Genomic DNA, 25,606 nt, shown 5'->3' on the forward strand with positions numbered 1-25,606 from the left:
CTGTAGTCCGAACTACTTGGCAGGCTGAGGTGGGAAGATTGCTTAAGCCTAGGAGGTAGAGGTGAGAAGAGCAGGGATAAATGTGATAAATTAATAAAATAGCATATTAGATACTGCTAAGCGCTAAGGAGAAAAATTAATTGAGGAAGCGAGATAAAAATTTTTGGAGGTGTAATTTTATACAGTGGGGTCAGAGAAGGCCCCACCAAGAACCTAAGGATATGAAGGAACAAACCAAGTGGTTCTCAGGAAGAAGAGCATTCCAGGCCAAAGCAACAGCAAATGCTAAGACCTTGAGGTGAGTACATGGCTGCCACATTCACGCAATGTAATGTGGCTGGAACAGACTGACCAAGGAAGAAAGCAATAAGGTAAGAGATACGACAGGTCACAGGATGAGATCCCATGAAGCCGTGTACGTAATTATAAAGACTTTGGCTTATACTCAAACTGAAAGGAAGACTCTGCAGTGGCGTAGAGGAAAGACATGATATTTTAGTACAGTGTAAACACTAATTATTATTATTACTCATTATTATATATATTATTATAAAATATTCATCATTGTTATATATTAAATATATTTTATTTATTTATTTTTCTTTTGAGAGGGAGTCTCGCTGTGTCACCCAGGCTGGAGTGCAGTGGTGTGATCCCCACTCACTACAATCTCTGACTCCCGGGTTCAAGCAATTCTCCTGTCTCAGTCTCCAGAGTAGCTGGAACTACAGGCACATGCCACCACACCTGGCTAATTTGTTTTGTATTTTTAGTAGAGACAGGGTTTTACCATGTTGGCCAGGCTGGTCTCAAACTCCTGACCTCAAGTGATCCACCCACCTCAGCCTCCCAAAGTGCTGGTATTACAGGTGTGAGCCACTCTGTCCAGCCAGTGACTTAATTCTAATAGAGTCTGGCAACAGTGACAGTGTGTGACTTCCAAGAGTAATAATCAACAAAAGACACTGTATAAAAATCTAAAATCTAAAATAAAAAATCTAAAATCTAAGAAAAATTTTGATTTTGCTGTCTTTTTTTTGAGACGGAGTTTCGCTCTTGTTACCCAGGCTGGAGTGCAATGGCGTGATCTCAGCTCACCGCAACCTCCGCCTCCTGGGTTCAGGCAATTCTCCTGCCTCAGCCTCCTGAGTAGCAGGCATGTGCCACCATGCCCAGCTAATTTTTTGTATTTTTAGTAGAGACAAGGTTTCACCATGTTGACCAGGATGGTCTCGATCTCTTGAACTCATGATCCACCCGCCTCCGCCTCCCAAAGTGCTGGGATTACAGGCTTGAGCCACCATGCCCGGCCTCAATTTTGCTGTCTTTTGGATCACTTGTTTTGAAGAAAGCTAGCTGCCATGTTGCAGGATGCTCAAGACATCCTATAGAGAGGTCCACAGGTAAGGAACTGAGGCTCCTGCCAACAGCCAGCATGAACTTGCCAAGAACGTGAGTGAGCCATCTTGGAGGCAGATCCTCCAGCCACAGTCAAACCTTCAGATGACTACTGTCCTGGCCAACATGTTGACTGCAACCTAATGACAGAGCCTGAGCCAGGGTCATTCAGGTAAGTCACTTTCAAATCCCTGACCAATACAAAATTATTAAGACAATAAAAGTTTATTTTCTATTTTAAGCTGCAAACTTTTGGGATGATTTGTCATTCAGCAATAGATAACTAATAGGTTTGGTCACTAAAAGGGGAGTGTTGCTATGACAAACCCTTAAAATGTAAGAATGACTTTGAAATTAGGCAAAAGGCAGAAGCTGGAAAGACTGAGAAGAGTGTTAGTGAAAGTTTAAAATGCTTGGAAGTGACTGTTAGTAAAACCATAGTGGCTTTTTTTTTTTTTTTTTTTTTTTTCAGATAGAGTCTCGCTCCGCTGCCTAGGCCTCAAATGATCCTAAATCACTAGGATTATAAGTACAAGTCACCATGCCTAGCCATAATGGCCTTTGAAGAGGCAGCCGGTGAAGACTTAAAGGAAAATAAGGAAAATGTGTTTTGAAACTAAAAGAAAGAGGATCCTCCTTACTCAGCAAGTTTAGCAACTGTGTAGTTAGTGTGTAGTAACATGAAAAGTAAAAAATGTAATTAATGAATGGGAAATCTAGCTAAGGAGATTTTCAGGGAAAGTGTTGAAGTTAACACCTGGTTTCTTCTTTGCTGCTTAAAGTGTGAGAAAAGAGAGATAACTAGAAAAAATATATACATATTACTTTAAAAGAGCCAGGAGGCCGGGCACAGTGGCTAGCACCTGTAACCCCAGCATTTCGGGAGGCTGAGACGGCGGGGGGGCAGATCACGAGGTCAAGAAATCGAGACCATCCTGGTCAACATGGTGAAACCCCATTTCCATTAAAAATAAAAAAAGAGCCAGGAATTGTTGGGTTTTAAAATTCTCAGCCTCTCCAGGCAATAAATGATGTTAAATTTTTTAAATAGCTTCTGGGCAAATATCAAATCCAGGGCACTCTCAGGAAAACAAGGTATAAAGACGAAGCCAAGATTGACTGTAACATGCTTTGTTAATATCAGAAGGATTTAAGGTGGTACTCAGAAAACCATTTAGTCTAACAACATGGTTTTGGGGTTTTTGTTTTTGAGATAGAGTCTTGCTCTGTCACCCAGGCTAGAGTGCAGTGACGTGATCTCAGCTCACTGGAACCTCCTTCTCCTGGGTTCAAACAATTCTCCTGCCTTACCCTCCTGAGTAGCTGGGACTACATGAATGCACCACCATGCCTGGTTAATTTTTGTATTTTTAGTAGAGACCAGGTTTCACCATGTTGGCCAGGCTGATTTCAAACTCCTGATCTCATGTGATCTGCCCACACTGGCCTCCCAAAGTGCTGGGATTACAGGTGTAAGCCAAACCACCCAGACTAACAATATGGGGTTTTTTTTTGTTTTTTGTTTTTGAGACGGAGTTTTGCTCGTTACCCAGGCTGGAGTGCAATGGCAGGATCTCAGCTCGCCGCAACCTCCACCTCCTGGGTTCAAGCAATTTTCCTGCCTCAACCTCCCAAGTAGCTGGGACTACAGGCGCATGCCCCCATGCCCAGCTAATTTTTGTATTTTTAGTAGAGACGGGGTTTCACCTTGTTGACCGAGATGGTCTCAATCTCTTGATCTCGTGATCCACCCACCTCTGGGATTATAGGCGTGAGCCACCGAGCCCGGCCTCAACAATATGTTTTTTTTTTTTTTTTTTTGAGACGGAGTTTCACTCTTGTTACCCAGGCTGGAATGCAATGGTGCGATCTTGGCTCACTGCAACCTCCGCCTCCTGGGTTCAGGCAATTCTCCTGCCTCAGCCTCCTGAGTAGCTGGGATTACAGGCACGCACCACCATGCCCAGCTAATTTTTGTATTTTTAGTAGAGATGGGGTTTCACCATGTTGACCAGGATGGTCTCGACCTCTTGACCTCGTGATCCACCCGCCTCCGCCTCCCAAAGTGCTGGGATTACGCCTGGCCCAACAATATGGTTTTTAAAAAGCTTAAGAGCTATGGTGGATCACACCTGTAAGCCCAGAACTCTGGACGGGGTAGGAAGATTGCTTAAGGCCAGGAGTCCAAGACCAGCCTGGACAACATAGCATGGGCCCATCCTACAAAAAAAATTTTTTTAAATAGTGGGCATGAAAGTATGCACCTGTAGTCCTAGCTACTTGGGAGACTGAGGCAGGAGGATAACTTGAACCCAGGAGTTCTACACTGCAGTGAGCTATGATTGTATTATTGCGCTCCAGCCTGGGTGACAGAGCAAGATCCTGTCTCTAAAACAAAATTTTAAAAAGAAGCTTATGGCTCGGTGTGGTAGCTCACACCTGTAATCCCAGCACTTTGGAAGGCTGAGGAGGGTAGATCACAAGATCAGGAGTTTGATACCAGCTTGGCCAACATGGTGAAACCCCATCTCTACTCAAAATACAAAAATGAGCCAGGTATGGTGGCTGGCACCTGTAGTCCCAGTTACTTGGGAGATTGAGGCAGGAGAATCACTTGAACCCAGGAGGTGGAGGTGGCAGTGATCTGAGATTGTATCACTGTACTCTAGACTGGGTGACAGAGCCAGACTCTGTTTAAAAAAGAAGCAGCAGCTTATGAGTGTTGTCCCTCAGCAGTCTAAACTGAAGCCCAAAGTAGAAGAGAGTTTATCTCAAAGAGATTTGTGAGTATGACTTTTACCTAATGGAGTGAACCCCCAATAAGATTCACTGGAGATTCACAAAAGTTTTAAGAAAATCGTATTGGCAGAAATACTACCAGCTTTGTATTGAAAGAGATAGAGGCAATACAAAATGAGAAGAGGTTTTTGCACCCCTAAACTTCTTTTTTTAATTTTGAGATGGAGACTCACTCTGTCGCCCAGGCTGGAGTGCAGTGGCATGATCTTGGCTCACTGCAACCTCTGCCTCCCAAGTTCAAGCAATTCTCCCACCTCAGCCTCCCCAGTAGCTGGGATTACAGGCGCATGCCACCATGCCCAGCTAATTTTTGTATTTTTTAGTAGAGACGAGGTTTCACCATGTTGCCCAGGCTGGTCTCGAACTCCTGACCTCAAGTGATTCACCTGCCTCGGCCTCCCATAGTGTTGGGATTACAGGCATGAGCCACCATGCCCAGCCTTGACCCCCAAACTTCTACAGCAAAAGTGGGCTGAGAAAACAAAGCAGCCGCATGCATGAAAGGTGGCTCAGAGTGCAGAGCACAAAGAGCCCAAAGCTGGAGCCAAGAGCTATGAGAAATTACGCTCAGGCCCTGAGCTCTCCTCAAGGAACAGGCAACCTGTATCCTTCAGTATTTTAGAATTTCTATGGAATAGTGACTACTTCCTATATTTATTTCTCCTTTTTTTCCCCCTGCTACTAAAGACCTCTCCCTTTTGGCGAATAGGATATCTATAGACATTATTCCATGCTTTTCTCACATCTCATCATTGTATGTTGGTGATGGAGGAGTAGGACAGGGAATACAAGTTCTCTTTTTAGTTCACAGTTCTTTAGATCAAGAAGAACTACTCAAGGAGCTGTACATAGGAATTAGTCCAGAAGAACCTCGCCTGGAAGCCTGTTTTAGATGACAAGATTCTGGAGTTCAAGCTGATATTGTAATGGGATGAGACTTTTGAGTCCCTTGAGAGGGTTGAACAGATTTGCATTTCTGAAGGACATGACTCTTTGGGAGCAGAGTGTACACTATTGTAGCCGGCCTTCAGGATGGACCTCAGTGATCTTACCTGTCGATATCTGTGCTCTTGTGTAATCTCCTCCTACAGTGCATAGGCCTGACCTGTGTTACTAAGGGATATTGCAGAACTTATGTGCTTTCTGAGACTGTTAAAAGCATTGTGACTTCCACCTTGCTTTCAGCTGTCGTGTTATGAGGACACTCAAACAGCTTATGGAGATGCTCATATGGGGAGGAACTGAGCCCTCCTGCCAACAGCCAATACCTACTTGCCAGGCATGTAAGTGAGCCTTCTTGGAAATGGATCCTTCAGCCCCAGTCAAGTCTTCAGATGACTGCACCTTCATGAGAGATGCCAAGCTAAGTTACTTCTGAATTATTGACCCACAAAACCTGTGAAAAAATAAATGGTCACTGTTTTAAGCCCTAAGTTTTAGGGCAATTTGCTATGCAGCAACAGATAACTAAAACACTAATATTAGCATCATCCTTATTTTATAGATGGAGAACACTGGACATAGAGAAGTACAAAAGTTGCCAAGTTCATTCAGCTGACAAATGGCGGTACTGGCTAGTTCTGCTTCTCTCATATGTTATCTTTTATACACCCACACCATGCTGTTCATTCAGCACAAACAGAAATCTCTAATTCCTCAATTAAATTTATTTTTATTTTTATTTTTTGTGGAGACAGGGTCTTGCTATATTGCCTAGGCTGTTCTCAAACTCCTGGCTTCAAGCAGTCCTCTGATCTTGGCCTCCCAAAGCACTGGGATTACAGGCATGAGCCACCGTGCCTGGACCCTAGTTATTTTATTTTATTTTATTTTATTTCATTTCATTTTATATGGCCTTTCACTCTTGTCACCCAGGCTGGAGTGCAATGGTGAGATCTTGGCTTACTGCAACCTCTGCCTCCTGGGTTCAAGCGATTCTCCAGCCTCAGCCTCCTGAGTAGCTGGGATTACAGACACCTGCCACTATGCCTGGCTAATTTTTGTATTTTTAGTAGAGACAGGGTTTTGCCATGTTGGCCAGGCTGGTCTCGCAATCCTGACCTCAAGTGATCTGCCCACCTCAGCCTCCAAAGTGCTGGGCTTATAGGCGTGAGCCATCTTGCCTGGCCTGATTTTAATTAATTAACTTTTTTCTTTTTGAGATGGGGGACACACCCAGGCTAGGGTGAGGTGGCAGGATCACAGCTCACTGTAATCTCGACCTCCTGGGTTCAAGTGATCCTCCCACCTCAGCTTCCCAAGTAGCTGAGACCTCAGGCATGCACCACCATGCCCAGTTAATTTATTTTTATTTTTGTAAAGATGGGGTCTCCTTATGTTGCCCAGGCTGGTCTCAAACTCCTGGATTCAAGCAATCCTCCCACCTCAGCCTCCATAGTGTTGGGATTACAGGCATGAGCAACTACCCCCAGCCAAGACTGATTTTAGAATGATGTATCTAGTGGTGAACTGTGCCAGGTGCTAGTGACGATCACCTCCATGGGTCAGAATCTGGTCAGGTAGACAGTCCATAACAGTTAATTCAATAAAAGAAATTTAACAAAGAACTAGAAAAATATGATGAAATTGCTAAAAGTTCAAAAGGAGACAGTGAGGTATCCCAAATATAAGCAACAGCAAGAAGCTGGAGGAATGAAGAGAGGTGGTGTCACCAGGGCCTACAAAGGCAAGCTATCCAGTAAGAACTAGAACCATAGAAGATACACAACTGGGCCAGGCGCAGTAGCTCACACCTATAATCCCAGCACTTTGGGAGGCCGAGGCAGGTGGATCACGAGGTCAAGAGATCGAGACCATCCTGGTCAACAAGGTGAAACCCCATCTCTACTAAAAATACAAAAATTAGCTGGGCATGGTGGTGCGTGCCTGTAGTCCCAGCTACTCAGGAGGATGAGGCAGGAGGCGGAGGTTGTGGTGAGCTGAGATCGTGCCATTGCACTCAGTCTGGGTAACAACAGTGAAACTCTGTCTCAAAAAAAAAAAAAAGAAGATACACAGCTGCTACTAAAGACAAAGTTGAGACAGAGGGGACCTGCCCTGGGTCCTCCTTCCCTGCCTCCCCTCCAGTCTTCCACTAGTGCCTCCTGCTGGCTGAACCCAGCCCAAAGTCACTTGGCCAGGGATCCCAGGAAGTGTAGTTTGCAGGAAGAGGCAGCAAAATGAATCTGAACATAGAAGGTAAACGACTAGCATCAATTCTAGAAATTAGCCAGGTGTTAAATTCCTTGCTCTGAAGATTCTAGAATCTACCATGTTTAACAGCAAGGATTCTGATTCAGACAGCTTGATTTATGTCTTGGCTCTTGCATATGCTAGTAGTTTGATCTTGAGCAAAATGCCAAACTGTCTATGACTCAATTTCCTCAATTAAAAAACGAGGACAAAAATAAACACCTACAGCCGGGTGCGGTGGCTCATGCCTATAATCCCAACATTTTGGGAGGCTGAAGTGGGTAGATCACCTGAGATTGGGAGTTTGAGACCAGACTGACCAACATGGAGAAACCCTGTCTCTACTAAAAATACAAAATTAGCTGGCATTGTGGCACATGCCTGTAATCTCAGCTACTTGGGAGGCCTAGGCAGAAGAATCACTTGAACCTGGGAGGTGGAGGTTGCAGTGAGCTGAGACTGCACCACTGTACTCCAGCCTGGGCAACAAGAGCAAAACTACATCTAGAAAAAAAAGCACCTACTTCCTAGGGTGGTCAGGATTAAATAAGATACTAGAAGTGAAGTGCTTAGAACTGTGCCTAGCGTATGGTAAGTACTCCATAAAAGTTAGATATTATCATTTTAAAAACTAAACATTAGCCAGGAACAGTGGCTCATGCCTATAATCCCAGCCCTTTGGGAGGCTGAGGCAGGAGGATGGCTAGAGGCCAGCAGTTTGAGACTAGCCCGGGCAACATATCAAGACCTCATCTCTACAAATAAATAAAATTTAAAAAATAAACATCTGGGCCGGGCGCGGTGGCTCACGCCTGTAATCCCAGCACTTTGGGAGGCCGAGGCGGGTGGATCATGAGGTCAAGAGATCGAGACCATCTTGGTCAACATGGTGAAACCCCATCTCTACTAAAAATACAAAAAATTAGCTGGGCATGGTGGCGCGTGCCTGTAATCCCAGCTACTCAGGAGGCTGAGGCAGGAGAATTGCCTGAACGCAGGAGGCGGAGGTTGCGGTGAGCCGAGATCCCGCCATTGCACTCCAGCCTGGGTAACAAGCAAAACTCCGTTTCAAAAAAACAATAAAAATAAAAATAAAAAAATAAAAAATAAACACCTGTCCATTTCCCACTACTTTCAATACTTTCCATAGTTACTCAAAGATTTCCAAGAATATTTCCACATTCCCATTCCTAAAGGTACTTGATTCTTTAGGATATGATTTTTATGGGCCTGAACACTGAAACTCATTAAGCTCATTAAAGCTTAAACTCATAAAGACCTAGGCCGTCTTGAATTTTTCCCTTTTTTTTTTTTTTTTTTGGCTTGCATTCACTCTTAAATATTAACTCCCAGTGTCTGCCACAGTGTCTTGCACTTGGAAGGCACTCAAAACTTTACAGAATGAAAGTTTGTTCTACCCTGGTGCCATTCCTTCCTAATGATGATGATTGTCCCCAACAACATAGGTCTTGACTATTTTCTGCAAATTTCAGTTTATTCAGCATTCCAGACCATGGGTTCTCTTCCTGCTTTCTTCACCCCCATCAATAACTCTTCCCATCTCACCACTTTTCCTGCTTCCTTTCCAAACTCCTACTCTCTGATATACCCACTCCCATGGGTACTCCCCATGGCTGTCTGGCGTTTTTATGATTCTGACCTGTCTTTCCAACTAGATTGTAAGGTCCTTGAAGCTAAAGTGAAGTCTTAAGAGTTCCAACCATCCAACAAGAATACAACCAGAGCTCAGCTGAAACCTCTGTGACTGCTTTTAGGACCTTAACATTTTCCATTTCCCTAACCTCTTTGCCCTGCTTCCTTTTGCATCTTCTTCTCACTTTCAGGGTTCTTTTTTTAAAACAGGGTCTCTGTTACCCAGGCTGGAGTGCAGTGGTGCAATCTTGGCTAACTGCAGCCTCAACTTCATGGGCTCAAGCAGTCCTCCCACTTCAGCCTCCCAAGTATCTGAGACTACAGGCGCACACCACCACACCCAGCTAATTTTTGTATTTTTTGTAGAGACAGGGTCTTACTATGTTTCCCAGGCTTATCTTGAACTCCTGGGCTTGTCATTTACAGTCATCCCAATCCCAATCTGCAGGAGATTTGTGAGATTAATTTTAGGATCCCTGAAAATATCAAAAATCTCTGGCTTCCACCTTCATGGTTCTATTCAATCTTCTCATTAATCCTGAGAGCACAGAGAGAGTTAGGGTGAGGAACCAAGGTCCAAGTGGAAGAAGAGCCTTTTTATGGCCAACTCAAAGGTTTCAGGCCCAAGCAAAGCCCTAAAACAATAAATATCATTGGTTGGGCACAGTGGTTCACGCCTGTAATCCCAACACTTTGGGAGGCCGAGGCAGGTGGATCACGAGGTCAGGAGTTCGAGACCAGCCTGGCCAATATGGAGAAACCCTGTCTCTACTAAAAATACAAAAAATAGCTGGGCATGGTGACGCGTGCCTCTAGCCCCAGCTACTCGGGAGACTAAGGCAGAAGAATCGCTTGAACCCAGGAGGTGGAGGTTGCAGTGAGCTAAGATTGTGCCACTGCACTCCAGCCTGGGCGATAGAGTGAGATTCCGTCTAAAAATAAATAAATGTCATTAACAGAAAACTGTTCTGAGGCTGGGTGTGGTGATTCACACCTGTAACCTCAACATTTTGGGAGGCCAATGTGGGCAGATCACCAGAGGTCAGGAGTTCAAGACCAGCCTGGCCAACATGGTGAAACCCTGTCTCCACCAAAAAAATACAAAAATTAGCCAGGTGTGGTGGCACACACCTGTAATCCCAGTTACTTGGGAGGCTAAGGTGGGAGAATCGCTTGAACCTAGGAGACAGAGGTTGCAGTGAACTGAGATCATGCCACACCACTCCAGCCTGGGTGACAGAGACCCCGTCTCAAAAAAAAAAATTTTCTGGTTGGCCTGTTACAGTGGTGTTTACAACTATTTGATCACAATCAGTTACAGATTTCTTCGTTCCTTTTCCATTCCCACTGCTTATTTGATTAGCCTTTAAAATTAATAGGGCCACGCCTGTAATCCCAGCACTTTGGGAGGCCAAGGTGGGAGGATCATGAGGTCAAGAGATCAAGACCATCCTGGCCAACAAGGTGAAACCCCGTCTCTACTAAAAATACAAAAAAAAAAAAAAAATTAGCCGAGCATGATGGCACGTCCCTGTGGTCCTAGCTACTCGGGAGGCTGAGGTGGAAGAATGACTTGAACCCAGGAGGCGGAGGTTGCAGTGAGCCTAGATTATGCCACTGTACCCCAGCTTGGTAACAGAGCAGGACTCCGTCTCAAAAAATAATAATAATAATAGGGCTGGGAGCAGTGGCTCATGCCTATAATCCCAGCACTTTGGGAGGCCGAGGCGGGTGGATCACGAGGTCAAGAGATCGAGACCATACTGGTCAACATGGTGAAACCCCATCTCTACTAAAATACAAAAAAAAAAAATTAGCTGGGCATGGTGGTGTGCGCCTGAAATCCCAGCTACTCGGGAGGCTGAGGCAGGAGAATTGCCTGAACCCAGGAGGCAGAGGTTGCGGTGAGCCGAGATCGCGCCATTGCACTCCAGCCTGGGTAACAACAGCAAAACTCCGTCTCAAAAATAAATAAATAAATAAATAAATAATAGGGCCAAGTGCTGCTGGATCTCAGACCCTGGGACATGCCTGTAATCCCAGCATTTTGGGAGGCCAAGACAGGTGGCTCACTTGAGGTCAGGAGTTTAAGACCAGCCTGCCCAACATGGCAAAACCCTGTCTTTATTAAAAATTCAAAAATTGGCCAGGCACGGTGGCTCACGCCTATAATCCCAGCACTTTGGGAGGCCAAGGTGGGTGGATCACGAGGTCAAGAGATCGAGACCATCCTGGTCAACAAGGTGAAACCCCGTCTCTACTAAAAATACAAAAATTAGCTGGGCATGGTGGCGTGCGCCTGTAATCCCAGCTACTGGGAGGCTGAGGCAGGAGAATTGCTTGAACCCAGGAGGCAGAGGTTGCGGTGAGCCAAGATTGTGCCATTGCACTCCAGTCTGGGTAACAACAGCGAAACTCCGTCTCAAAAAAAAAAAAACAAAAATTATCCAGGCATGTTGACAGGCGCCTGTAATTCTACCTACTTGGGAGGCTGAGGCACAATAATCACTTGAATTACAGAGGTCAAGGTTAAAGTGAGCTGACATTGTGCCACTGTACTTGAGCCTGGGCAATGAAGGGAGACTCTGTCTAAAAAAAATAAAATATAAATAAATAAACAGCCTGGGTAAAGTGGCTCATGCCTATAATCCTAGCATTTTGGGAGGCCAAGGAAAGACAATCACTTGGCCCAAGTGTTGAAGACCAGCCTGGGTAACACGGTGAAACCCCATCTCTACAAGATACAAAAAGTAGGCTGGACGTGGTGGCTCACACCTGTAATCCTAGCACTTTGGGAGGCTGAGGCAGGAGCATCACAAGGTCAGGAGATGGAGACCACCCTGGCTAACTTGGTGAAACTCCACCTCTACTAAAAATACAAAAAATTAGCCAGGCATAGTGGCACACACCTATAGTCCCAGCTACTTGGGAGGCTGAGGCAGAAGAATCACAAATACACACATAAAAGATAAAAAAATTAGCCAGGCATGGTGGCACACACTGATAGTCCCAGCTACTCAGGAGGCTTAGGTGGGAGGATCATGTGAACCCAGGAGGTCGAGATTACAGTGAGCCAAAACTGTGCTACTGCACTGCTGGCACAGGCAACAGAGTAAGAGTTTGTCTCAAAAAATAAATTAATTAAAAATTAAAATTACCAGACACAGTGGCTCATGCCTGTAATCCCAGTACTTTGGGAGGCCGAGGCAGGTGGATCATCTGAGGTGAGGAATTCATGACCAGCCTGACCAACATGGTGAAATTCATCCCTACTCAAAATATAAAAATTAGCCTGGCATGGTGGCAGGCACCTGTAATCCCAGCTACTTGAGAGGCTTTGGCAGGAGAATTGCTTGAACCTGGGAGGCGGAGGTTGCAGTGAGCCAAGACTGCACCACTGCACTCCAGCCTGGGCCACAGAGCAAGACCATCTCAAAAAAAAAAGATGCAATTCCACTCAACTCCCCCAACCCCACCCCTGACAGTATTTTCCATCTATGATCGGTTAAATCTTCGCATGCAGAACCTACAGATATGGAGGGCCCTTGGTGCTAGATCTTGGGCAAAATACTTAACTTTTCCGTGCCTGCATTTTTGTACCTTAGAAGTTGGAGGTAACAATAGTATCTACCTCACAGGGTTGTTGAGAGAACTAAAGGAGCAAATACTTGTAAAGTGTTAACTAACATATTTAGTATATACTAAAATAGATCAGTATTTAGTAAAGTGCTTATTTAGATCTGTGCCTGAAAAGTGGAAAAAATAAAAAATTGTTTGCTATTTGTTGTTAATGTTTATTTTTTCACTGAAAATTCTGAGCTTCAATATTGCTTATTAATGTTATCTATTAGTGCCACAGGAAATCAGTAACCCCCAACTCACACAAATTAGAAATACCTCCTGTGACTGATAATAATAGTTGCTACCAGATATGGAGGACTTTCTCTATGTCAGGCAACTTGCTCTCCTTTAATGTTCGTAACAACCTGAAGAGGTAGTTGCACTATCCTAAACCTCATTTTATAACTGAGAAGAACACAGAGGTTAAGTCATTTTCTGGAGGTCACAGCCAGCAAATAGAGTACTTATTCATTTATTTACCATGTATTGACTTCTTCCTGTGTCTCAGCAGGAGAGAAGCCCAGTGGGTACAAAGGTAAACAGTCTAGGCCCCAGCCTACGGGAAGTTTCAGTTTACAGAGAAGGGGCGGGGCGGAGGCAGGAATGACGAACAAATAGTTACCATACCTTGTGGTAATAGCTGTAATAAAGGCTCACTTCAAAAAGTGCTGCTGGATCTCAGACCCTGGGACAAGAAAAGCACAGATAGCTTAGGGCCCAAAGGAAAGACATCACAGTTATGGAATAAGCAGACGTCTTTGACAAACGTGTGACAAACGTGTCCTGTAACGAAAAACGTCTTACACCCCAAGGATTAAACAAAACAGGGTTAAATGTGGAAACCGAAGCTGCAAGTCAAGGGCCCCGTCTGACAAGTCCGGCAGGGCTGGAAAGGAGTTAAGGCGGGCAGGTGGGCGTGGCCCGCGCGTTGATTGGCATGGGTGGGACCGGGCTCGTCACCCTCCCGGGCTACTCCAACCCCTGGGCGGGCGGGGGTACCGCCTGGGCAAGGGTCTGGGCGCCGGGCCGAGACACCTCTCCCCGTCCCCTGCTTTCCGGTCACGTTCCGCCGGCTGGACGCGCTGGAAGAGTGGAGCACTGCCCGGCCGGCCCTCGGGGCTCACAGTCGGCAAAGTTTGGCTCGAAGAGGAAGTGGTCTCAAACCCCGGCAGGTGGCAGCCAGGCCAGACCAGGGGCGCTCGCGGCCTGTGGGCGGGCTGTAGGCGAAGGCGCGCCCCAGTGCCCAGACCTGGGGCTTCGGGAGCCGGCCCCGGGAGAGTGAGCGCAGCGGCGGCTGGAGAAAACAACTCCGAAGTTGGCGAAAGGCACCGCCCCTACTCCCGGGCTGCCGCCGCCTCCCCGCCCCCAGCCCTGGCATCCAGACCACGGGTCGAGCCCAGGCCATGGAGCCCCCTTGGGGAGGCGGCACGGGGAAGCCTGGGCGCCCGGGGCTCCGCCGCGACTTCATCGGGTAGACCACAGAAGCTACGAGACTCTTCCGGCACCCCCGGACAGCCCAGGATGCTGTCGGCCACCCTCCTCCTCCTCCTCCTCCTTGGTAAGGTCTAAAACGAGACCACCCCCCAGCCCCGCCCCAGGGCTGTCACCCGGCCAGCAGCTCTAACTCCCTCCTGTGCTGCCCTGCACCCTACCCTGCCTGCCCGTTCCCCCCAGCCCCTGCCGCCACCCCCAGGAAGTCTCCAGCCGCTCCGCTCGGCCCTCGTCCTTTCTCCGGCTTCCCCAGATCACCCCACCAACCCCACCAGCCCCGCTGCCGGACCTTTCTTCCGCGGAAGTCCCACGCCGCAGCCTTCTCCCACCCCCACTCCCTCTTCCTATTAACTGCCCGGAAGTCCCAGATGGCTTCCTTGAGTTACTCAGGTGAAGAAAACTACGGGGTCTCACTATCCTGCCCTTTCTCGCTCTTCCTCTAGGAGGCGCTCTGGCCCATCCAGACCGGATTATCTTCCCAAATCCTGGTGAGTTGAGGGAACCTCTGGGGCTCAGTGGGCTTGGGAATGAGGGGGCACACAAGAGAAGGCCTCTCTGTTCCTTCATGGGACCTACCATAGTTTTAGAGGGGAGATCATTTAGCCTTTATTTTATAGATGAGGAAACTGGGGCTTGGTGTGGACCTGCATCTGGTTGGTAGTTGCTATGTACTAGTTTGTTTTTTTTCTGGGAATATCTATGTTTGATCGTCCTAACCATAATGTAGTCTTCCTGAGGGTAGAGGCAGTATTTCCTGCTCATCCTGGTTCAGTGGCTGGCACAAAGCACACCTCAGAATTGTTTGTGGTATTAGCATTTACTGGTGAAGCTATGAAGAAGTGGAGAGAAAGAGCAAAGCCAGACGGCTGTGACTCCAGGATGTGTGTGGGCAGGAGCAGATACTCTGCTCCTACTTGCAGAGCCCAGACTTTTAGAAACCTCAGACCTCCAAGGGGAGGGGGAAGGGTGGCATGCCAAGGGGCTGTCTACTACCAGTGTCCTACGTTCCTCTCTCCAGCTTGTGAGGACCCCCCAGCAGTGCTCTTAGAAGTTCAGGGCACCTTACAGAGGCCCCTGGTCCGGGACAGCCGCACTTCCCCTGCCAACTGCACCTGGCTCATCCTGGGCAGCAAGGAGCAGACTGTCACCATCAGGTGAGAAGGGAGCAAGAACTCATTCTTCTCCCCTGCCCCTTCCCCTTCGTTGGAAGTCTTCAGGGATCACTTCTTTTTCTTTCTTTTTTTTTTTTTTTTTTTTTTTTTTTTTTGAGACAGTCTGGCTTTGTCCTCCAGGCTGGAGTGCAATGGTGTGATCTCGGCTCAACGTAACCTGCACCTCCTGGGTTCCAGCGATTCTCCTGCCTCAGCCTCCAGAGTAGCTGGGATTACAGCACACACCACCACACCCTGCTAATTTTTGTATTTGTAGTAGAGATGGCGTTTCACCATGTTGGCCAGGATGGTCTTGATCTCTTGACCTCGTGATCCACTGCCCGCCTCAACCTCCCAGAGTGCTGGGATTACAGGTGTGAGCCACCGCACCCAGTTCCCCGCCTTGGTTATTTTTTTTTTTTCGAAACGGAATTTCACTTCTGTCACCCACGCTGGAGTGCAATGGTGCGATCTCGGCTCAGTGCAACCTCCATCTCTCAGGTTCAAGTGATTCTCCTTCCTTGGCCTCCCGAGTAGCTAGGATTACAGGTGCCCACCACCATGCCTGGCTATTTTTTATTTTTTTGTATTTTTAGTAGAGATGAGATTTCACCACATTGACCAGGCTGGTCTTGAACTCCTGACCTCAAGTGATCTGCCCACCTCGGCCTGGCAAAGTTCTGGGATTACAGGCGTGAGCTACCGTGCCTGGCTCATTCAGGGATCACTTCTCCATGGAATTTCCATCCTTGTCAACAGGGGAAGAGTAGAATTTGATTTGGCCTAGTGTGCCCTAAAAGCCTGACTTTTTCTGGGCCAGACTCGGTGAATTGGAGCTGGGTTGGAGTGGACACCTAGCTTGGGTTCTGGGTATTTCCAAAGGACAGAGGCCACTCTACAAATGATCCTTGGCTCAGATAGAACTGTTCTGAGGAGTTCTTCCATTCATTGCGTGTCCTGCCTGAGATTCAAAACTACTCCTTAATCAGCTGAGAACATTCCTTAGCTTCTCCAAGTCTTTTAAACATTCCAGCTCTCCCCAGGCTCCCCTGACCTTAGATCATCATCTGGGGACCATGTTAAGTACCTGGCTATTTGCCTCACATAGTTCACTTTCCATGAATTTACCCAGAAAGGAGTAGGCAAAGAGAGGGAAACCTGTGGAGAGGCTGTCAGGGCAAAGGGATCAGAATGCCATGGAGAACCAACCCAGGTCTCACATCTGGCACAGTGGGGTGGGGCAAGATGGTGAGTTCTGGCTAATTGAACTGTATGGTAATCACCAGTTACTGCTGATACCATACTTGAGTGACAGTGCTGCAAGAACTGGAATGCAGTATACTTCCTCTTAAGTCAGTTTTTCCAAAGGGTTCTAGGATGTATCTTATGGTCTTATGGTGATATTGGCCCATGTTAGGAAGATCCCCATTGACTACATTGACTTAAAAATAATTTGGCTGCCAGGAGCGATGGCTCACACCTGTAATTCCAGCATTTGGGAAGGCTGAGGTGGGTGGATTAGGAGTTCAAGACCAGCCTGACCAACATGGTGAAACCCCGTCTCTACTAAAAATATAAAATTAGCTGGGTGTGATGGTGGGCACCTATAATCCCAGCTACTTGTAAGGCTGAGGCTGGAGACTTGTTTGAACCCAAGAGGTGGAGGCTGCAGAGTCGAGATCACGCCATTGTACTCAAGCCCAGGTGACAAGAGTGAAACTCCATCTCAAATAAATAAATAAGGCCAGGTGTGGTGGTTCACGCCTGTAATTCCAGCACCTCGGGAAGCCGAGGTGGGTGGACCACAAGGTCAAGAGATTGAGACCATCCTGGCCAACATGGTGAAACCCTGTCTCTACTAAAAATACAAAAATTATTTGGGCATGGTGGTGCACACCCTGTAGTCCTAGCTACTCAGGAGGCTGAGGCAGCAGAATCACTTGAACCTGGGAGGCAGATGTTACAGTGAGCTGAGATTGCTCCACTGCACTCCAGCCTGGGTGACAAAGCAAGACTCCATCTCTAAATAAATAAATAGACTGAGTTTTCTTTTTTTTTTTGAGATGGACTTTCGCTCTTGTTACCCAGGCTGGAGTGCAATGGCGTGATCTCGGCTCACCACAATCTCCACCTCCTGGGTTTAGGCAATTCCTCTGCCTCAGCCTCCTGAGTAGCTGGGATTATGGGCACATGCCACCATGCCCAGCTAATTTTTTGTATTTTTAGTAGAGACGGGGTTTCACCATGTTGACCAGGATGGTCTCGATCTCTTGACCTCATGATCCACCCACCTCGGCCTCCCAAAGTGCTGGGATTACAGGCTTGAGCCACCGCGCCTGGCCTAGACAGTTTTCATTTGGCCATTTGAATCATGGATAAGCAGATGTTTGTGCTTCCTGGGATACAAGGGGCCTGGTGGCACCAGGGGAGGAGAAAGCTAGCAGCAGTCAAGAGCATCTCACATCCTGGTCTCCTCTATTCCTGTAGATTCCAGAAGCTACACCTGGCCTGCGGCTCAGAGCGCTTGACCCTACGCTCCCCTCTCCAGCCACTGATCTCCCTATGTGAGGCACCTCCCAGCCCTCTGCAGCTACCTGGGGGCAATGTTACCATCACTTATAGCTATGCTGGGGCCAGAGCACCCATGGGCCAGGGCTTCCTGCTCTCCTACAGCCAAGGTAGGCTGGACAGGGATGTCTGAGGAGGAATGAAAGCCCCAGGCAGGAGAGAAGGATCCTGAGGGCTCTGGTGCTTCACAGCCCCTCTCCATGGTGCCTCTGCAGATTGGCTGATGTGCCTGCAGGAAGAGTTTCAGTGCCTGAACCACCGCTGTGTGTCTGCTCTTCAGCGCTGTGATGGGATTGATGCCTGCGGCGATGGCTCTGATGAAGCAGGTTGCACCTCAGACCCCTTTCCTGGCCTGACCTCAGGGCCCATCCCCTCCCTGCCTTGCAATCTCACCTTGGAAGACTTCTATGGAGTCTTCTCCTCCCCTGGATATACACACCTTGCCTCAGTCTCCCACCCCCAGTCCTGCCATTGGCTGCTGGACCCCCATGATGGCCGGCGGCTGGCCGTGCGCTTCACAGCCCTGGACTTGGGCTTTGGAGATGCAGTGCATGTGTATGATGGCCCTGGGCCCCCTGAGAGCTCCCGACTACTGCGTAGTCTCACCCACTTCAGCAATGGCAAGGCTGTCACTGTGGAGACACTGTCTGGCCAGGCTGTTGTATCCTACCACACAGTCGCTTGGAGCAGTGGTCGTGGCTTCAATGCCACCTACCATGTGCGGGGTTACTGCTTGCCTTGGGATAGACCCTGCGGCTTAGGCTCTGGCGTGGGTGCTGGCGAAGGCCTAGGTGAGCGCTGCTACAGTGAGGCACAGCGCTGTGATGGCTCATGGGACTGTGCCGACGGCACAGATGAGGAGGACTGCCCAGGATGCCCACCTGGACACTTCCCCTGTGGGGCTGCTGGCACCTCTGGTGCCACAGCCTGCTACCTGCCTGCTGACCGCTGCAACTACCAGACTTTCTGTGCTGACGGAGCAGATGAGAGACGCTGTCGGCATTGCCAGCCTGGCAATTTCCGATGCCGGGACGAGAAGTGTGTCTATGAGACGTGGGTGTGCGATGGGCAGCCAGACTGTGCGGACGGCAGTGATGAGTGGGACTGCTCCTATGCTCTGCCCCGCAAGGTCATCACAGCAGCAGTCATTGGCAGTCTAGTGTGTGGCCTGCTCCTGGTCATCGCCCTGGGCTGCACCTGCAAGCTCTATGCCATTCGCACCCAGGAGTACAGGTCAGTGGGAGTGGGGCTGGTAATAGAGTAGAGCCTGAGGGTGAGACTGGGCCATACAGCTACAGGAGACCATGAAAGCCACCTTGGGGAGAGGTTCCCATGATCAGCTTGTCAGTTTTCTCCTGTAAGGGACAGGTCCAGATCCTGAAAGCAGTTTCAAGGGAGGAGGGACCTCAGATGACCTTTGGGAAAGCCATGGCACAGCTCCAGCCAGCCTGGCCCAGGTGTGGAAGGGGGAGGACTGTCCAGGCTGGGGTGGTCTACTCTGGCTGAGAACTACCAGTGACTAAGCAGTCCTCATTCCTTCTAGCATCTTTGCCCCCCTCTCCCGGATGGAGGCTGAGATTGTACAGCAGCAAGCACCCCCTTCCTATGGGCAGCTCATTGCCCAGGGGGCCATCCCACCTGTAGAAGACTTTCCTACAGAGAATCCTAATGATGTAAGTCACTCCCCACAACCCTAGCACCTCCTGATCCCACTTCTACTGTGGCCCCGCCCCTGTACCCTCCTTCATTCAGCCTTTGACCCTCTGACTCTGAGGCCTCCTCATCTCCTTGCAGAACTCAGTGCTGGGCAACCTGCGTTCTCTGCTACAGATCTTACGCCAGGATATGACTCCAGGAGGTGCCTCAGGTGCCCGCCGTCGCCAGCGGGGCCGCTTGATGCGCCGCCTGGTACGCCGTCTCCGCCGCTGGGGCTTTCTTCCTCGAACTAGCACCCCAGCTCGGGCCTCTGAGGCCAGATCCCAGGTCACACCTTCCGCTGCTCCCCTCGAGTCTCTAGATGGTGGCACAGGTCCAGGCCGTGAGGGTGGGGCGGTGGGTGGGCAAGATGGTGAACAGGCACCCCCACTGCCCATCAAGGCTCCCCTCCCATCTGCCAGCACGTCTCCAGCCCCTGCTACTGTCCCCGAAGCCCCAGGGCCACTGCCCTCACTGCCCCTAGAGCCATCACTATTGTCTGGAGTAGTGCAGGCCCTTCGAGGCCGCCTCCTGCCCAGCCTGGGGCCCCCAGGACCAACCCGAAGCCCTCCTGGTCCCCATACAGCAGTCCTGGCCCCGGAAGATGAGGATGATGTGCTGCTGGTGCCACTGGCTGAACCGGGGGTCTGGGTAGTTGAAGCAGAGGATGAGCCACTGCTTACCTGAGGGGACCCAGGGACTCTACTTGGGCCTCTCCCCTGGGGGCGCTACTTATGGTAGCACAACCCTTTAGAGGGTGGGTCAGCCTCCCCTCCACCACTTCCTTCCCTGTCCCTGGATCTAAGGGGACTGGGTAGGCCTCCCGTTGACCCTGTGTAGCTTCTGTAAAGTTAGGTGTCCTTCAGTCAGGGAGAGGGCTCACAGAGCCTCCTCTGTACACAGCCAGAGACCCCAGTCCCTTTACCACCACCCGCTTCCCACGCCACCACCATTTGGGTGGCTGCTTTTAAAAAGTAAAGTTCTTAGAGGATCATAGGCCTGGACACTCCATCCTTGCCAAACCTCCACCCAAAAGTGGCCTTAAGCACTGGAATGCCAATTAACTGGAGACCTTTCAGCCCCCAAGGGGAGGATTTGGGCAGAATCTGAGGTTTTACCATCCGCAATCCCTCCTACGGGGTCTGGCTCACAAAAAGAGAGGAACAAAAGCTTCTGTTCCATAGCTATGGCATTGCTCAGTCAGTCGAGGTCAAAAATAAAGGAATCATACATCTCAAAATTTTGCAAATTAGCTGTGAGCCTGAGCCCCGCCTCTGCCCATCTCATTCTATGCTCACTCATCCCGCTTCTCCCTGTGGAAGCCGTCGCTTGGCCCTCTACCTCCTCCCCTCTTCCTGTTTATCTCCCAACCACTGCACTCTTGATTTTTAAACCACACAGAAGGTAAGAAAATGCCTGAGGCCCAGCTCTGCGGTGACTGACTCCAGGGGTGTGCACCAAGCCTCTTTCCTAACAGCCAGGATAGAAGTCAGGGGAGTCAGGTGACAACCTTTCTGAAGTCAGAAAGGTTGTCATTTATGGAGCATTCCCCAAGCACGGATCATAGGAGCAACTGTCCCTGGTGGGATACAGGAGTCATGACTCCTACCCTCTACCCTCCTTGCCCACCAGGCATTTAGCAGTCTGTCCTATGAAAGACAGATGAATTCTCAGTCAGGATACCTCAAAGCAGGCAAAGATGAGTGGAGGGAAAATTCACAAACATTCAGGGTATGAGGTGCTGGCATTCCCATGGCCAAATCCAAGAGGTCTGCTTGGAAGAGGGCCCAAACTGGATTCTAAAGAATGCTGTTGGAATAGAGCTGTGAATTCCAGGCAGGAGGAGTGTCCACAGGTCAAGCAAACTGAAGAGACGAGAGCAAGGGCTGTAGGCAAGACCCTGGGCCTGAGAGCACAAGCAACAGCCAGAGCTGCAGAGCTGGGGGCAGGGTCGGGGCGGGGGGGCAGGTAATGGAGGGAATGATTTGCAAGCAGTGTTGGAACCCAGCCCCTAGTCAGCAAAGTGACAGAAGCTGCCTGAGTTTGGAAGGAAAATCGAGGCAAAAGACATAGGAGGTTGGATGGGAGTGATGCTTCAGGAACAAAGCTGAGGAATTCCCTAATGGAGTCAGTCCCTTGGGATAGAGGCTCCCCTCGGGCTCTCCTTGTCTAGCCCCATACCTAGCGAAGCCTGTTACCCAGCCTAGCCCCACACCTGGTGGTGAGGCCCTATTGATTACAGCCTGTCAGCATCCTCAAACCCAGCACTAACTGCACAATTTTCCTCTCTCCTAGTGAGCAAGAGCCCAGTGAAGTAGCAGAGAGGGGTGTGGGTCCATGTGCAGTTCTGGGACCCTGGCACCTTGGCTCAGGGAAGATCTGAGCTCCTTTCACTGCAGACCCTCTCCGGAGACTGGGGAGTGGGCTCCAGAGAACCTGGTTCTTGCTTACGTTCTCCCTTTGAGCCCTCCTTCCTAAGTACAAACAGTCCTGGGTCCACTCAACATCAGGCCCAGTGTAAATAATGAAACAGTGATTCTCCCTCCTCTGCCTCTCCATGGCCTGGTCTTTGCCCTCTCCTTTGCTCTTCTCTTCCCCATAGCCACTCCATTACCTACAGCCTGATAGTCTTCATCCCTTTATCCAGACCTTTTCTCTCCTTGTGGTATTGCAAACTGAAAGTGGACAAAGACTTCAGGTAAAACTGCTCCTTGTGGTGGAACGCTTCTGAATGCTGGAAGGAGGACTTAGGGCAGAGTTCACTAGGGAGGCCTGTGCTTATAGATCAGTGGGCCTGAAAGAAGTTTCTTTAGTTTCTAGGTGTGTGCTGTACAGGGTGTAGGCAGTAATAATACTCTTGTCAGCCATAGTGAAGCCCCAAGGTAGCCGGGATAGGGGACTGACCTTATACAGGCAGCATGGGGAGACTAAGACAGAGGGTCCTGCCCAAGTGATGGCACTGGGGAGCAGTCACTCAGGTTTATTTCCACCAGGGCCCAAGAAAAAAAGCAATGAGGCATCTTAAAATTCTATTAAGATAGATACCAATATCCAAGGTGCTTGGTCTCACGAGTGTAGGACCCACATTAAGGCTCTTGGTGGGAAGGAAGGAGGCGTTTTCAGCATGAGATAGGAATCAGGCTCTGAATCAGAGTCTAGAATCTAAGATAAAAGAAGATACCAGGGCTGGGAGCGGTGGCTCACACATGCCTGTAATCCCAGCACTTTGGGAGGCCAAGGTCTGATTGCCTGAGCTCATGAGTTCAAGACCAGCCTGAGCAACATGGTGAAACCCTGTCTCTACTAAAATATAAAAAATTAGCTGGGCATGGCGGCATGCACCTGTAGTCCCAGCTACTCGGGAGGCTAAGGCAGGAGAATTGCTGGAACCCAGAAGGCGGGGGTTGCAGTGAGCTGAGATCACGCCACTGCACTCCAGCCTGGGCAACAGACCAAGGCTCCCTTTCAAAAAAAAAAAAAAAAAAGATACCAGAACTTGGTCCTTAAGAAACAAAATTCTGCCGGACACAGTAGCTCATGCCTGTAACCTCAGCACTTTGGGGGGCCCAAGGCAGGCAGATTGCTTGAGGCCAGAAGTTCAAGACCAGCCTGGGCAACATGACAATACCCTGTCTCTACCAAAAATACAAAAACTAGCTAGTCTCATAACCTGGTCTCAAAATAAATAAATAGATTTTTTTAAAAAAAGGAAAGGAAATCACGGGCCTGAACCAAGCTCCAGGCCTCACTGGGAGGGAAGAAGGACCCGCAGCCACACAGCCTAAGGCTGCAGAAGCACCAAGGTGGTTAAAGAGTGAGTGTCTGTTTAGGCAAAACCTGCTATTGACATTTTTAAAAGAAAAAAAAAAGAGTGAGTGCCTGATGATGCCAGATTCTTCATCACCTGAAGTGAACCCTCACAACAGAGCTGGGCCGTAGGCATCATAATCCCCATTTCGCAGGCTCAGGAGGAGCTTCAGGGAAATCCGAAGATTGGCCCAGTCTTTACCAGGTGGTGGATTTAGACCTGGCAATGGCTCCATTCCAAATCTCACCCTTGTCCTACTATTCCACGGAACCTCCGATTCCTGAGGGAGCCTGGACACAGGCAAATGCTCAGCCCGGGTGGTTGAGGTTACAGTGAGCTATGATCGCACCACTAGTCTAGCCTGGGCATGGGCAACAGGGAGAAAACCTCTCTCTGAAAAAAATAAAAATACTCATTTTGGAAGGAAGTAATTCTAAAATGTTACACTTGCCTTCAGCATATCTGCAATATAATAAAAATTTTCTGAATAGCTGAGGATCGTTCATAGAAACCAGTGGCTTTTCTCCAGCAGTGTCTCCTGACACTGTAGGAGTAGGAGTATGGGGAGCTATTTGCTTTTATGCTAAATGACCTCAGACCACTTATAAAATGCATATGAGTGCATTAAATGTTTTTTTGTGTGCGGTGTTACCTCCCTGGCTACCACGGGTCACTTGCTACTCTAAATGTGTTTCTAATCTACTAATACAGGAACACACATGGACACATTAAAATTGTGAATAAAAGTAAGGATAAGTAGGCCATGATTTAGGACTGGAGAATCTACCCAGTGAGTAAAGTGTATGAATATTTTAGCTGCTAAGGGGTCCTTTCTGGTCTGTACTGTTGCCCTGTAGTTGACCTCCAGATAAGTGAACTGTCACTGCATATTGTTCCCAAGATGATTATTTGCCTCTTCCATTGGAAAAGGCTGCTGAGGATTGCCGTATAGGCTGTTCCCAATAATAGAAGACAGTTGGAATATTTAAGAGAAGGAAAGAAGCATAGTGTGGAAATAAAAAATCTTTGGCACTGGAAAGATGTGGGTGGGATTCCTGGTGTTCCCATTTTCCAGCTGCAGGATTGCTTTAGGGACAGGCCACCCACCTACCATGTGAGCCTTGGGGTCAAGAAGATGAAAGGAGGTAATACAGGAAAGTGCTTAGCACAGCATCTGGCAAAAATGGGGCAAGGAAAGGAAATCAGAATGTGTTTTTGGGAGCTTAAGTGTGTCAGGAAGGAGGACAAGCAGGAAAGGGGCAGGAGAAGAAACCTGAAAGGAAAGGGAACTGGGCAGAAAAGGAACAGTAAGATATATGCTGTCTGGGCTTCCTCAAAATAGCCAGATATCATCCACTGTGTATCTGCCTTGCATAGTCCAGAAGGCCTGGCAGCTTCACCAAAAAACATTAACAGTGGGGTAGGGGAGTTGGGAAGTAGCTGGTGCTCTCCCCCTGCCCCACTTAAGATTGGGAACTTTGTGTTTGAGATAGGTAGCTTTGTCTGGCCCTTTTATCCTGCTCTGATTATTGTTCGCTTGGTGGGCCTGGCAGGGAGAGAAGGTGGAGGAGCCTCCACAATGGTTTGCTCCTACCTGAACTTAGTGGTAAAATGAAGCTGCCCAAATGAAGCAGCTGTGTTTCCTTCCTTAGAGCATCTGCCTAGAGGCTGGGAAATGGGTACTTTTGTGGCTCTTGGCCCAGAAGAAGCAGGGTGGAGAAGGAAAAGGTGGCAGGGTGGCTGTGCCTCAGTTCCCACACTTCTTTTGGCCTGTATCTCGTTTTTCAACCCAGCTTTTAGTCTTTCTGCCTCTTCCACCTGTGCAGCCACTGAGCACACTCTTTAAGCTGGACACTGGGCTAGTGGGCTGGAAATACAAGAGACAAATGATGCATAGTCCTGGCTGCTGGAGAAGGACCTTCACCTCCTGTGGTCCCTGCCTTCTCCCACCCTCAGCTCCCTTACCCATGACACCCCCCAGCAACCCTTGTCTGTTCTGCCCCCTCACTGTTCTGTCCTGCCTCAACCAGGCTCTGCAGTGTGTATGCTCCCAGAGGGAAGCGACACAAAGGAAAGGGAGGGGGGGCGGAAAGGAGGGAATCCCGCTGACATCACTGCTCATTAGCATGTGTGACCTCATCAGGGGGCGGGACAATTTCCCCAGGTGTCTTGCGGGGAGGGCAAGTGTGTTGGGGGGTGGTATTTAAAGGGAAAAGCTGACAGTGCTGCT

The 25,606-nt window shown here is 48.8% G+C and overlaps 1 protein-coding gene across 1 annotated transcript; it reads left to right on the forward strand.

Moving 5' to 3' along the window:
• The first annotated feature begins 13,654 nt into the window (after positions 1-13,654).
• On the forward strand, positions 13,655-20,808 carry LRP10 (LDL receptor related protein 10). Its single transcript, XM_035260075.3, has 7 exons — positions 13,655-14,221; positions 14,598-14,642; positions 15,173-15,308; positions 17,793-17,983; positions 18,089-19,106; positions 19,417-19,546; positions 19,668-20,808. The coding sequence occupies exons 1-7, from the start codon at positions 14,185-14,187 to the stop codon at positions 20,253-20,255; spliced, it is 2,145 nt and encodes a 714-aa protein (XP_035115966.3). The 5' UTR covers positions 13,655-14,184; the 3' UTR covers positions 20,256-20,808.
• The last annotated feature ends 4,798 nt before the right edge of the window (positions 20,809-25,606 follow it).

This window comes from Callithrix jacchus, chromosome 8 (assembly GCF_049354715.1).
Source record: "Callithrix jacchus isolate 240 chromosome 8, calJac240_pri, whole genome shotgun sequence".
Classification (NCBI taxonomy): domain Eukaryota; kingdom Metazoa; phylum Chordata; class Mammalia; order Primates; family Cebidae; genus Callithrix; species Callithrix jacchus.

What these genes read in the sequence shown, in the direction of transcription:
- LRP10 (XM_035260075.3), top strand. Translation starts at nt 14,185, where the DNA reads ATGCTGTCGGCCACCCTCCTCCTCCTCCTCCTCCTTG. An exon ending in GATTATCTTCCCAAATCCTG is followed by an intron (nt 14,643 to 15,172) that starts GTGAGTTGAGGG and finishes TCCTCTCTCCAG; the next exon opens with CTTGTGAGGACCCCCCAGCA. An exon ending in ATTCGCACCCAGGAGTACAG is followed by an intron (nt 19,107 to 19,416) that starts GTCAGTGGGAGT and finishes CATTCCTTCTAG; the next exon opens with CATCTTTGCCCCCCTCTCCC.